The sequence below is a fragment of the Suillus bovinus genome (assembly GCF_016758785.1).
Source record: "Suillus bovinus strain UH-Sbo-P2 chromosome Unknown EDB93scaffold_7, whole genome shotgun sequence".
Classification (NCBI taxonomy): domain Eukaryota; kingdom Fungi; phylum Basidiomycota; class Agaricomycetes; order Boletales; family Suillaceae; genus Suillus; species Suillus bovinus.
In genome coordinates, this window is record NW_024542063.1 from 27998 (window position 1) to 40202 (window position 12205).

The 12205-nt window shown below is 47.4% G+C and overlaps 5 protein-coding genes across 5 annotated transcripts; 2 read left to right on the top strand and 3 right to left on the bottom strand.

Moving 5' to 3' along the window:
• Positions 1-136: 136 nt before the first annotated feature.
• On the bottom strand, positions 137-289 carry EDB93DRAFT_1078570 (uncharacterized protein; the record flags this gene model as incomplete). The annotated part of the gene is made up of 1 exon (XM_041445397.1): positions 137-289. A coding segment is annotated over one exon (153 nt), but the record flags the coding sequence as incomplete, so codon positions are not given.
• Positions 290-609: 320 nt separating this feature from the next.
• On the bottom strand, positions 610-2721 carry EDB93DRAFT_799748 (uncharacterized protein). Its single transcript, XM_041457523.1, has 5 exons — positions 2550-2721; positions 2093-2391; positions 1521-2042; positions 921-1471; positions 610-864 (listed from the first exon to the last, which is right to left on the bottom strand). Exons 2-5 carry the CDS (start codon positions 2324-2326, stop codon positions 861-863), a joined length of 1311 nt encoding a protein of 436 aa, XP_041311312.1. The 5' UTR covers positions 2327-2391; positions 2550-2721; the 3' UTR covers positions 610-860.
• A 556-nt stretch (positions 2722-3277) lies between these two features.
• On the bottom strand, positions 3278-5658 carry EDB93DRAFT_1078492 (alpha-amylase; the record flags this gene model as incomplete). The annotated part of the gene is made up of 14 exons (XM_041445391.1): positions 3278-3524; positions 3658-3842; positions 3895-3969; positions 4019-4073; positions 4122-4154; positions 4202-4284; positions 4330-4480; positions 4533-4622; positions 4717-4907; positions 4974-5058; positions 5105-5264; positions 5320-5366; positions 5414-5506; positions 5558-5658. The coding sequence occupies 14 exons, from the start codon at positions 5656-5658 to the stop codon at positions 3278-3280; spliced, it is 1596 nt and encodes a 531-aa protein (XP_041311313.1).
• Positions 5659-6384: 726 nt separating this feature from the next.
• EDB93DRAFT_1123465 (general substrate transporter) lies at positions 6385-8415 on the top strand. The gene is made up of 10 exons (XM_041448642.1): positions 6385-6500; positions 6559-6854; positions 6904-6995; positions 7054-7302; positions 7349-7531; positions 7582-7700; positions 7751-7878; positions 7928-7991; positions 8039-8078; positions 8131-8415. Exons 1-10 carry the CDS (start codon positions 6423-6425, stop codon positions 8280-8282), a joined length of 1401 nt encoding a protein of 466 aa, XP_041311314.1. The 5' UTR covers positions 6385-6422; the 3' UTR covers positions 8283-8415.
• Positions 8416-8526: 111 nt separating this feature from the next.
• On the top strand, positions 8527-12161 carry EDB93DRAFT_1123467 (HOOK-domain-containing protein). Its single transcript, XM_041448643.1, has 14 exons — positions 8527-8745; positions 8815-9133; positions 9187-9248; positions 9300-9548; positions 9605-9745; positions 9794-9893; positions 9943-10586; positions 10634-10770; positions 10841-11078; positions 11129-11264; positions 11315-11377; positions 11432-11506; positions 11560-11718; positions 11770-12161. Exons 1-14 carry the CDS (start codon positions 8615-8617, stop codon positions 11791-11793), a joined length of 2478 nt encoding a protein of 825 aa, XP_041311315.1. The 5' UTR covers positions 8527-8614; the 3' UTR covers positions 11794-12161.
• The last annotated feature ends 44 nt before the right edge of the window (positions 12162-12205 follow it).

The window sequence follows — 12205 nt, forward strand, 5'->3', positions numbered from 1 at the left end:
ATCTTGCAAACATAGGCACGACGTCCATACACATCACAACCTAGCCCTAGCTGTCGTTTTCCTTTCGTCTCTCATGTTGCGATGACACATGTATCTATGCTTGTTTGACGACGCCTTGCAATGCCAGCCCTCCCTGCTAGTGCTCTCCGCTAGTCGTTGCGTACCGATCTTCCAGATCCTCTTGGCCTCCAAAGCCACCTTCGAAATCACGATCCTTGGTGGAGTTATTAGATGCAGCGGAGCGCTTTTCCTGCTCCTCGTGGAGAGCAGCGAGTGGAGCTTGCTCCTGTGTATAGAAAGCTGGTAAGCATGGTTAATGTAGTAGCCTCTTGGGAAGCCTCGCCTTCTCGCGAATGTATCTCGCTTCTTCACCTTGCTCTCTCGATTTCCATGTAGGGTCCTATACTCATGAATGTCAATTGCCTGACTCGTATACTTTATGGTGTACTTGCTTGTGCAATAGTTCCGGAAGACATGTTCTGGTCGAGGTGGAGTGGATCCGAGGCGAATATAATAAACCCCGCGGCACAGCCTCAATGACCAAATTCAACGCTTCAGTGATTGCGGACGTGGTGCATATGTGCTTTTGTACCCACACCAGAGCGGGAAGTAGATAGATATTCTCCTAATGTCAATTGCAACGAAAAAGTGAATAATCCGAGAACGAGAACGAGAGCGAGAGAACGTGATGATGACTACGTGACTATGCAATGGATAGGAATGGATGTGTGCGATGTATTATGAACTAGACCGATGATGTGCTCCAGAGCGCATCGATGAAAAATGATACAATGAGACGACGAGAATGAAAACACGGGTAACAGTGATAGAGGAAAGTTCCGATGTAGTTCTAAGTATTTCTACCTGTCCAAATCATCAGCATGGTTTCGGAAGCGGAAGACTACACTGCAGAGGCACACCTTTTGTACGAGACAGGAATACTGTCTTGAGGACCAGCCTCCAACAAGTGAGATACGCGGGTAAAGAAGCCCTCCTTGTTCAATTGTTTCTTACGAGACGCCCGCTTGGTTTCAGCACGCGCGATCTTAGCGCACGACCATGGGCGAACGGGCATCTCCGTTGCGAGCGGTCTCTGGAACAGAGTAGTAAGAGAGCCTCGAATGCTGGACGTTGGGAGGTCTTCATCCGAATTCGTGAAAAGTTGCACGACTGGCAACCAGTGAAAGGATCGTTTGGCAGTATTGGGGTAACCAGTAGTGCTTGGTACAGTATGAGCCGTTCGAGGGCTCGGAGAAGGTGAGTCCAGGTGCCCAGCTGATCGTGAACTTGCATGCTGCCCTGATGAGCTGCTTGGCATCTCAGGGGATAACTCCCAACCAGATGTAGGAGTATTGGGGGTATAGTTAAGTTTGTCCCCATTGGGCCTCCGACATTCAGACGGAGGTCTAGTACATGCCAATCCTAGCTCTGATGGCTGGGCGAGGGAGATAACATCCAAACCAGGTAAGACCTTCACGATGCCATAAGTCGCGATATTAAACCAAGAACGTGATAAATACCTTGGGCATCACAAGTACCCGTTCCTGTTTATAACCTGTCATGCTGAGATTGGCCAAAGAGTCTCGCGGACCCCAATCTGACACTGCCGTGACAGAGGTAGCAGGTGATGAGAACGATGGGCTGTCCACCGTTACAGACGCGACAGTTGTGGTCTCGCAGTGCTCCAAGGAAGTCATATGGGATTTGACTGGAGTAGACGTTTCGCTAGATGTGGATAAATCTGGTAGTCCTTCCACAGTGGCCGGAATGCTGGCCCAAACTGCAGCAGTTCTCATTCGCAAACTGGTAACGCGATTTGCTATGCGACTACCAGGAGGACTGGGATTTATATCGTCCTGATCTGAAGATCTGTCCATAGCAGAAGATATGCGCTGGAATTCTGCACCGCCCTCCCAATGTTCAGTTGGCGAGGGCATCACAGGATGTAAGACACCATCCTCAGAAACAGCCAGGATATGTCTAGATAAGTCTGGAACGGCAGAAGTTGTACAATGTAACACCGTGGGTGGTATTTGGACCGACTGAAAACAAGTGAGTCGATTGCAGTGCATGATACTGAGAGAAAACTAACAGGTCTCTTCTTGAAGACGCTAGCCAGAGACATCTTTCTGATGTGCGTAAAAGTGGAGAAAAGGCGAGATTTGTGAGCCTTTGAAGATGAAGGAGGGGACGTTGCATCGCCAAAGGTCGGCGAGTTGGACTCGATTACAGGCTTTGTATCCGCAGGTAATTTGACGATGGAAGAAGAGCCCTCGCTCTTGCGCCGGAAAGTAAGTTTGTTCTTGAGCGTGTCACGGATAAACATCTTGTCAACAAGCTTGATGCTGATGCTAGAGAGAGGTCCAAGGAGTGATGTGCGAAACAAACAACCTGAAATTTCAATTGCAACCGTCAGTTCTGCGACTCTCAAACGTGCTCAGAGCTCAGTAGAAAGACAGAGATATATAACGGGTCTCTATCAGCTCGAAGCAGAAACAGCTTCAAGTTTGATCGCCCTCCTGAGATGAACTAGACAAAGCAGCACTCACAGATGCCAGCATACTCCTGAAGGAGTAAGAAGGTATGTATACAAATAGGCGCAGCCTCCACTTAGACTTGGCTTGCTTGATGAGTTCGATCGAGGGAATGACAGCTTCGTGGACTTTGAGCACTGAGTCCTGATAGTTTGCTCCTAGCGGAAAAGTTCAACCTTGATTGCTGTAATTGGATGTTTGTTCAAAACAATGACATTTCGGCCTCATTACATAATGAAGAGACCACAAAAAAAATGCCGCAGGTCATATATAATGTTTGAACAGCCCAGCTTAGCTTCTGCTGCAAGCTTGAACTCGACGTTCAAATGATTCCTATTATCGAGATAAGATGCTGGTACAATATTACCACAAGTAGAGTCCCCTTCGAATCGCATGCGTGCGACCTTGCCAGTCTGCTCATAACCGAGAAATCTCGGCATCCTAGGGTACTAATTAATATCATGCATGCACTAGCTTACCTAAATCCCAATACTTAGTATACATATAAGCTGGTGCAACGGTTATGCGCGTGCAGCAGTTGACGGCGAGATCGAATTGTGCAGCTCGCGTGCTGGACCCCCGCACTTACCGTTTGGAGACCTGCTACGTCGATGACATACCTAATTATCAGGACACCATCAATGCCTGCTGGGTGAACTGGACCCAATATTTCCAACAGTGGTCGAGGTTGTGAGAAACTTTAATCAACATGAAAGTTTATCCATTAGCATCCCTGAACATCACTAAAACAGAACAAAAAGCCCAACAACAAAGAAGACAACAGCAGACAAAAGAGTTATAACAGGACGGTGTATGTGTGGAGCCGAGGATACGAACGTGGCTGAACCCGTCGTGATGCCGGAGTTCTCGCACAAACCAGAACCCTGCAGAAGAGTAGTAGGATAGAGGACAAGAGGCACGCCTCCTAAAGTATATTGTGCATTGATGGTGCCATTGCTGCCCACTGGCCACTGATCACAGGTTATTACACTATAACAAGATGTGAATTTTCATGTTCGAGTTAAATTTGAGAAGAGGCTGACTTGGTGAGTGACGTGCTCCTAGGGTATGGGGTATACACGGGAATACTGATGTTTTGAGGCTAATAATAGGGTATGGTAACATCAGAAAAAATCGAAAATGCGGAGATAAAGGCTCGCAAGGTTTGCACGGACTTACAGGAGATCCGATATTGGTCATGATGGAGACACAATCCCCTTTCAACGTTGCGATGCCGTATGGTGATGTCGTAAGCACCTGCGTCGGCGTGGTTGCCCATTGCGTGTTGTTAACCAAGAAGTTGCGGAACTGTGAGGCGCAATGGTCAACATTAAGCCCTCAAATTTGGACTATGGCATACCTGATTCAATGTGGTTATGAGTTGATATGTCGTGGTGTTGGCATATTTCGACGGCCACATTGCCTCACGATTATACTGCGGCAACGTTAAGGTGCATCAAAATAAAACAGCAGGGTCAACTCACAGGATCGCTATTCCCGCTAAAGCCCTGCTCTTGACCATAATATACAATGGGTATGCTTAGCACATGTCAGCGATTTGTTGGCGCAAGCGGCGATACAACTTACCCATCAGTCATAAAGTTGAACACCATGGCGTTGCTGTTTCAAGTAAAGATCTGCAGGATACAATACGGGAAAGAGCTTACTATAAACTTTGTGGGTCGACAGAGATATTCGCCCAGCGAGGAACGTCCTGATTTTCGATAAAGTTCCCGAGAATTGTGGGGTCCTACAACCATTAAAGTACATTCACGCACAGGTATGGTACACATACCTTGAACTTCGTTGCCTCCTGCGTGATCATGTCTGAAACGGCACTCGTATTCAGTGACCCAGGAATGGTGAACGCATCAAGGAGCGCATTGTACATGGGATAGTTCAAAATTGAATCAAGGGCATCAGGTCCCTGGAAGACAGCGGCTTCGCTACAATACAAACCAATGTTAAGTAGAGTAGGATAGACCGTTGAGACCTTACTCGACATCTGGACCATAGACTTCTCCTATGCAGAATACGCCGGCTTTGCCACAAAACACGGGCCAGAAGGGAATATTAACATGTCTATACCTCAGTTAGCGTGAGTAGGAGGATTGAGGAAAGTCTCACTTCGCAGCTGGAAAAGTCTTCATTATATTGTGATAATAAAGATGCTTAAACGCACTTACCATCGATTCGGAGTCCATCAATATTATATTCCTTAACCAAGGACTGAATCCAGTCACCGAACCCGGCAACAACAGTTGGGTCTTCTGTGTTGAGGTCAGGAAGGGGAACAACGGTGTCGCCTAACCAACATTCTTCCTCGCTGGTGCTGTTGCCCCAATCTATAGGACAATATGGATGGTATTGCGACTACATGTCAATGTGAATGACTCAATAATTGAATATTTGCAGCACGCCGCAGAAAAATAGTTTTACCTGTTCTTTGAACATATATGTGGATAAATCGGGGGTTATCGATGTGGCCATGACATCGTTGACAACGACATCAATCATCAAGTACCTTGAAAGATTTAAAGATGTGAATGTTGACCTGTGAATACACTCACATTCCGCGACGATGCAATTCATCTGAAAGAGCCTTGAGATCGTCAGACGTGCCAAACCGAGAGTTGAGTTGAGTAGCATCCGCAATCCAGTATCCGTGGTAGGGGTCTCCATATGGAGTAGTCGGACCCTCATAGTTTTGGGAAACAGGACTTATCCAGACTGAAACATAAGGTCAGACATCTTAATTGTTTATTATGAATAAAGTTGTGCGTACCTGCGGTGAAACCTGCGTCTTGGATGTAGTCTAAATTCTGGCGAAGACTGTGGGAGGTCAGGATGAAGTATAAAAGAGTGTTTGCGGTACTTACGAATTCCAGGTCCCACCGCACCATGTACGGCTTCCAGGTGGACACTGATTAGGGTCAGCGCCTTCGGGCAAAGCATATCTGTCGATGATGACTCTACAAAAATTATTCAATTAGATACTTAGTGATATGGGTAGATACACGCACTGGTAAATCGATCGACCTCGCCATTGGTCGGCAGTGGCAGCATAAACATGAGGCAAGGTAAATGCGAGAAAGGCAGCTACGAGGAATGCAGCATGTGACATAGTACGAAACAAAATGAGCGTGAGTTATAGAGAGCGTGAAGAGGCCAGCAGAGGCCAGCGAAGCTTGGGAGTAAAAAGAGTGCAGTGAAGGTCGGACCGAACGTGTAGGACACGGCTATCTTGGCAAGTTGGAGGAAAAAGCAAGCCTAGCAACCAGTCTGATCAACTTTTAGTAGGGTAGCTTGTTCCGAATTGGGAACCGTGAAGGTACCGAATCACCATCATGTGGAAGTGAATGACTAGAATGATCAGAATGGATCATATGAGCATCCGGGGGTAATCTAAAGCTTGAGCTTGAGTACGTACATAATGACATCTCTAGCAGCTCATTGACATGTCATTGCGGCGCCGGGTTTCACCATTCAAATTTGCAAAGTCCGTTAGAACGGCGAAGAACGGAGTAGCAGCATTAATATGGTGATGGCATTATACTCGTAAGTATCATTAGGCTAAAATATAGTTCAGGTCAGTGAAACCAACATCTCCCACAGGCTTTACATACTATATTTCGAGCCTCAGTGCACGATGTAGCGATGTCTAAAAGTGCTAGTGGCCGCGTCTGCTCACCAGTGACAAGTCCCCCGAGACTTTCATTGATCGTCAGACACGTCCAAGACTAGCCAAGACTCCAGGCACTAGGCTAATGTTTTAAGCGAGGCTAGCGTGCATTATTATATCATGCGTGAGAAACCTCGGACCTACTTGCCGTAGCCTATAGCAGTTCAAGTTGAGTTCAAGCTACACTGCGGTCTTCATAGTTTCAGATGACTTCTAAGGATGCTCATACATTCACTCAGTATGGCTGGCTCGTATGCCTATGGGTCCTCACTGTTTCGTTCCAGGTATTTACCCAATGATGCTCCTTACTCAAGTTCAAGCCTAATCACGTCTTTCTGCAAGTATGGTTATCACACGTCCGCTTTGAATCAGCTACAAGCTGTCCTGACGTGTAAAGTCATTGATCCAACAACCCCGATATACTACGGTTTGCCCACATGTATCCCCATGTCCGACGCAACATTCTCTGTAGTGACGTCCATATACACCATGGGAGGCTTCTTTGGTAGTCTGAGTGCTAACATCGTTATGGACCGTTATGGGCGGAAAGGCGCTTCTCGTCTTAGTGCTGTGCTCACAACAGCTGGTTCAGCAGCATTCGGACTGTCTTCTTCCGTAGGTCCACTGATTCTTGGCAGGTATGTGCTTCATACTAGCAATATCCACTACAGTCTCTCACGCCCACAGATTTCTTGTTGGCCTCGCGGCAGGCCTGGGCATTTGCCTTTGTCCTATATATCTATCTGAGATAGCGCCAGTCAAAATAAAGGGAAATTTGGGTTCGCGCTGCACCTTGATCCGTGAATCACCAGTGATATTGATTAACCATCTCGTTAGGCGTTCTCACACAGCTGGCTATAGTTATCGGTATTATGGCCACCCAAGGAATGGGCTTCGGTCTTGCCACTCCCCGACAATGGCGTTTGGTACTACTCATCTCATCGGGGATATCCATCTTCCAGTATTTCAGCAGCCCGTTTATTGTAGAGTCCCCTTCGTATCTCAACCGAAAGGGACTGGTAGATCAAGAGAAGTTAGCAATTCAAAGATTGTGGGGCGAAACTCATGATATTTCGCGTGCAGATCGTGAGCAGATACTGACCTGCCGAGACAACTCTGATCTTGTCTTTAGCTGAGGAAGGAGACAGCGAGGAGCCTCTGTTGTCAGACAGTGACAGCGCTACAGAACGCGTCTCAGCTAGCCGCCAGCCTGCAATTACTGTTCCTCAACTGTTCGCCTCTACTGAACTTCGCCGGCCTCTATTGACAATTATTGCCGCCATGATATCCCAACAGATATCAGGAATCAACGCGGGTAAGCAGAACATGAAATTGCACTAAATAACATTTCTCAATTTACCATAGTCTTGTACTACAGTAACGATATACTCTCTAAATCCCTCCCTGAACTAGCATCATATGTTTCGTTGGCAATCACAATTGTCAACTTTCTCATGACTTTTCCGCCGATCTTCCTTATTGAGGCGAGTTTAGTCCTGTTCAAGTATTTGCAGCAACTTAACAGGGTACTTAGCGAGTGGGCAGGAAACAACTAATCCAATTATCAGTTGCTTGCGCTATTCTGTCTCATCTGGCTGTTGGCTATGGGCTGAATAACGGCCTCGTGACTTTGTCCAGCATCGCAATCACGACCTTTGTCATGTGCGTGGTTCATATCCAACTCCTCTGCGAAACTCATGTCACATCGAAGGTCATTTGCCTTCGGATTAGGTCCTATTCCGTTTGTCATCATCTCCGAGGTGGCACCACCCCATGTCAGTTTCTTCACAAAGTGCATAGCTCCTTCACTGACCTCACACAGGCTGTGTCCGCCATTTCATCGGTGGGTTTGTCGCTAAACTGTAAGTATCCATCTATGCCTTCGAAAGTCCGTGTCCAACTTCAATTTCCAAGGGTCGAGCAATTTTGTCATCGGTCTGATCTTTCTTCCGCTGCGCAACTTGCTTGCAAGTGGCGATTCCATGAAGGAAGGAAGAGTGTTTTATGTCTTTGCAGCGGCGCTACTCTGCACGACACTTTGGTTTTCGAAATTATACAGGGGTTAGGGAGGTATCGTATATCGTCTAGCTCGGTTTGTAGGGTATATATCTATGGCAATAATTTGCTATTCATTGACTTTATATGAGGTGCATAGATACCCATCCAATTCATGTGTAAGTACCGTTGCATTGCAATTGCGCAAACAAGGATCTGCACAGAGTATAATAAATCTAGCCCGTGAATACACACAAGCTAGTTAAAGTTAGCAATTCCATTGAAATTAGACGGGAGCTATAGGCAAGTAGTATACTTAGCCAATAAAAATCCACAATTAATTCCTAAGGAGAACAAGTTCTGCATCAACCACCGCCGCTTGGAGCTCGCAATCCTGAAAGCCATGTCTGAGCAGGAGCGAAAAGAGATCAACGCCTTCATCTCTTTCTTCGCAACCTTCAACCTCGCCCGACCAGTCACAACCGTCGACGACCTCAGCGATGGCGCCGCACTCTTCGACGTTCTCGCCCTAGTGTACGTCTCACGTCACCACATCTGTAATTAATTCAAGAAAGAAACTAAAACTAAAACGTACGCCATCAGAGACGCAGAATATTTCAAGCAATCCAGCAGGTCCTCCGCACAGCTCTCTGATAATTGGGTTCTCCGGTTCAGCGCACTGAAGCGTCTCTACCGACTTCTTACGCAGTACTTTGCTGAAGTGTTGCAGAAACCTACGAGCGGTCTTGAAGTTCCGGACTTGCAGGCGATCGCGAAGGACCGCGATGTCGGTGCGACGCTTATCATGTGTCGGATAACGATCGCGATCGCCGTGCAGTGCGAGCAGAACAAGGAGATTATCGCTCGGATTCAGCAGTTGAATGAGGAGGACCAGCATTTTTTGATGAAGGCTATTGAGCAGGTGATGTCTGATTGCATGCTGGAGTATTCACAGTTATTGATGCGTGCGCGTAGGTTATAAGCAAGATTAGCGATGCGCAGGGGGATATCAGTTTTGGAGAAAGCAGCATGACAGAGTCAGTCGCTGGTTGTGAAGAACGAGCTATCGTTATTGATGAGATATTCAGGGACGACCATTACTACCTCATCCAGTCTGAAAGGAGCCAGATCCTTTCAGAGAAGGAGACTGTAGAGAAGGTCTATCAGGCTCTTCTTGAAGAGCACCGGACGCTACAAACAAATTACGATGATATGGTTTCTGAAAAGGACGATGCGTTGACACGGTTACGCGAAGCACAAAGGGGCATTGAGAGCAGACGCAATGATAATGCATATGGGATGATGCGCGCTGAGATCGAGCGCCTTCGCACTGAACTGTGAGTACGTTCGAACCAATCAGCTAGATCTCGTCTCATGTCTGCGGAGGTGCTAGCCAAAAGAGCGAAGACAATCTTGCTATGGCGGAGGCTGAGCTAGACAAACATACATCGTTGGTGACTGACCTCACACGCCGAATCGATGAGTTGCAGGTCAAAGCTGACGAGGCTGCGCGCCTCAAAGACCAAGTAGACGAGTACGTGTGTTATGTCAATCACTGGACCTCGATACTCAACACACATAGGTATCGTCATGCAGCTGATAGACTACAAAAGACAGAGAACGTCATGGAGAAGTACAAGAAGAAACTCCAGGAGGGAGCTGACCTTCGCCAACACGTCAAGGTTTGCTCTTTGTTGTAACCATGCGGACCGCTTTAATGACTTCATTCAGTCACTTGAGGCACAAAATGCCGATCTCGTCGACAAGAACGCAGCGCTCGAGGAGGACTACCGCAAGGTCGCCGCATTCAGGCCACTCATAGAATCTTATAAGAACCAAATAAATGAGCTTGAAGGAAAGGTTTCAACACGGTCACAAGAGGTGGAGACAGTGAAGTTCGAGTTGGAACAAGCCCATACGAAGTTGAAGATTAATACCGAGGAGCGCAAGAAGGACACCGAGATGTTGGAGCTCTACCAGGAACGTATGCGCGAGATGGAACTGACTTCGCATCGGGCACCCACCACGTTGAAAACGGAAACGCAGGGGACAGAGCCTTTGGGGAACAGCGATGGGCTGACTGAGGAAGAGCTCATGGGCGACTCGTTTGGTCTTGATGGGGAGCTGGATGATGCCATTACAGGGACGACGATGACGCAGTTGAAGCTGCAGGTGAAGAAGTTGCAACGAGAGTTGAACTCAGCCAAGAAGAACGAATCCGACGCCAGCGACATACTTGTCCTCCAGAACCTGCTAGAAGACGCCAATAGGATGAAGGCACGGTACGAAGCGGATTATATGACTGCACATCGAGAAAAGCTGGTGTTGCAACGCGACCTCGAGGACATCCGGAGTGGCAAAGCGCTAGGAGATGGGTGAGTGAGTCTCTCATATACAAGTAGCCGATTCAAATCGTTCCCAGACCGGAAGCTGCGATTGCACTGCGACAACGTCTTAACGAGACGGTGGATCAGTTGGATTCTTTGCGGAAAGAGCACGCTCAGCTTGAGGTCGCCTTTGAGACTCAGATGAGGGAGCTAACCATTGCCAAATCGAATCGTAAGTATCTGGATGTCGAAAGCGGTACTCTTTTTTTTTTTTTTTTTTTTTGACTGGTGGTGCTTCACAGTGAATCTTGTAAACAAGGATCAGGTGGACATTCTTGCATCATTGCGAGAATCGCTGAAGGAAGACAAGGCGGGGATGGAAGCTGATATGAATCGCCTAAAGAACCAGATCAGGGAGCTGAACGAAAAGAATAAGATGCAATTGGAGCAGGTGAATGTGCTCCTGCTTGAGAAGGCGAACCTGCAGAGCGACGGTATTGGTCAGAGGGAGAAGATGCTGCAGCGTGAGCGAGTCTTTGGGTAGGTCGTTGCAGTTGTTGACAGTGGTCTGGATGGCTGACTGCTACTAGTGACCTGCGAGCATCGGTCTCTGGCAAAGATGTACCGGAGGACATCAAGGCAAAGTTACTAGCTTTGCATGAAGACAACGTGGTTGTGAAGGAGCAATTGAAAACCACTCAAGATAAGCTTGCGAAAGCACGGCAGGTAGGTAATACAGCCAAGAATGACTGTTGCTCGCTCAGCTCTGCTTTTAGTTTATCAAGTCCCAGGATAAACTTTTCAAGGAGGAGCAGGCTAAACTCGGTGGCCGTGCAATGGTGAGTTTAGGTTAATTTGTCTATCGATGTTCTGATGTGTGAACCACGGTGCAGTCCTCTTTCGAAGAGGCTGAGGGAAGCTTCCAGACTCAAATCAAGGATTTGAAGGATGAAGTTGAACGCGAGAAGGTACGCGAACATTGTATAGTAAGCTGCCTGGTCGGAACTCACGAGTCAACTAGACGATGCGCCTCAATCTGGAGAAGCGACACCGCAAAGAGCAAGCACTGATGTCCAGCTGCGTGTTCAACCATGGCATGGTCAAGCTTCGAAACGCATCAAATCCGTCATCAAAGGGGAAGCCCGCTCCCACTGCATGGCTCTCGCGTCAACGGAATCTGGTGAGCTGTTGTCATTGTGCTGTTAATTTGAAGCCTCAGACTGTTCCCTAGCTCGGATCTGGACTTCAACGGTAGTACTTCTTCATAATGACCATACTCTTTAGTTTGTGTAACTAATTCGGAGATACCCACACGTTCATACAATGTCCTTGCATTACCACCAACTAGACTTGGACTCATGCTGTTTGCGAAGCACCATACAAAGTCAAGAGACGATGCAGTAGCGATATCACAAAGAGTAAGAGCTTGTGGGAAAAAGGAATCCCCCGACGACACAAGCCTGTAGTGCAGTGGCAAGGTCATCATGTCTCTCGAGGTGCAAGCAGAGCTCGTGAGAACAAGGGCGGCAAAAATTTGATAACCAAAGAATGAGGGCGGTGCCCTCATAATAGTGGTTAAACTATTAAGAACAGATACTACACTTGATCTAAGCCAAAAGGCCAGAGTGGTAAGGATTCAAGTAGTCCACAGCTCCCTTTTATAGATT

Excerpts from the sequence above, each read along its gene's own strand:
- EDB93DRAFT_1123467 (XM_041448643.1), top strand. The coding sequence starts at position 8,615 with ATGTCTGAGCAGGAGCGAAAAGAGATCAACGCCTTCATCTCTTTCTTC. Across the intron at positions 10,771-10,840 it reads AACCATTGCCAAATCGAATC|TGAATCTTGTAAACAAGGAT; the intron begins GTAAGTATCTGG and ends GGTGCTTCACAG. Across the intron at positions 11,079-11,128 it reads CAGCGTGAGCGAGTCTTTGG|TGACCTGCGAGCATCGGTCT; the intron begins GTAGGTCGTTGC and ends GACTGCTACTAG.
- EDB93DRAFT_799748 (XM_041457523.1), bottom strand. The coding sequence starts at position 2,326 with ATGTTTATCCGTGACACGCTCAAGAACAAACTTACTTTCCGGCGCAAG. Across the intron at positions 2,043-2,092 it reads GCGTCTTCAAGAAGAGACCT|TCGGTCCAAATACCACCCAC; the intron begins GTTAGTTTTCTC and ends ACTTGTTTTCAG. Across the intron at positions 1,472-1,520 it reads GGGTACTTGTGATGCCCAAG|GTCTTACCTGGTTTGGATGT; the intron begins GTATTTATCACG and ends GGCATCGTGAAG.
- EDB93DRAFT_1123465 (XM_041448642.1), top strand. The coding sequence starts at position 6,423 with ATGACTTCTAAGGATGCTCATACATTCACTCAGTATGGCTGGCTCGTA. Across the intron at positions 6,855-6,903 it reads GGTCCACTGATTCTTGGCAG|ATTTCTTGTTGGCCTCGCGG; the intron begins GTATGTGCTTCA and ends TCACGCCCACAG. Across the intron at positions 8,079-8,130 it reads GGTGGGTTTGTCGCTAAACT|GGTCGAGCAATTTTGTCATC; the intron begins GTAAGTATCCAT and ends TCAATTTCCAAG.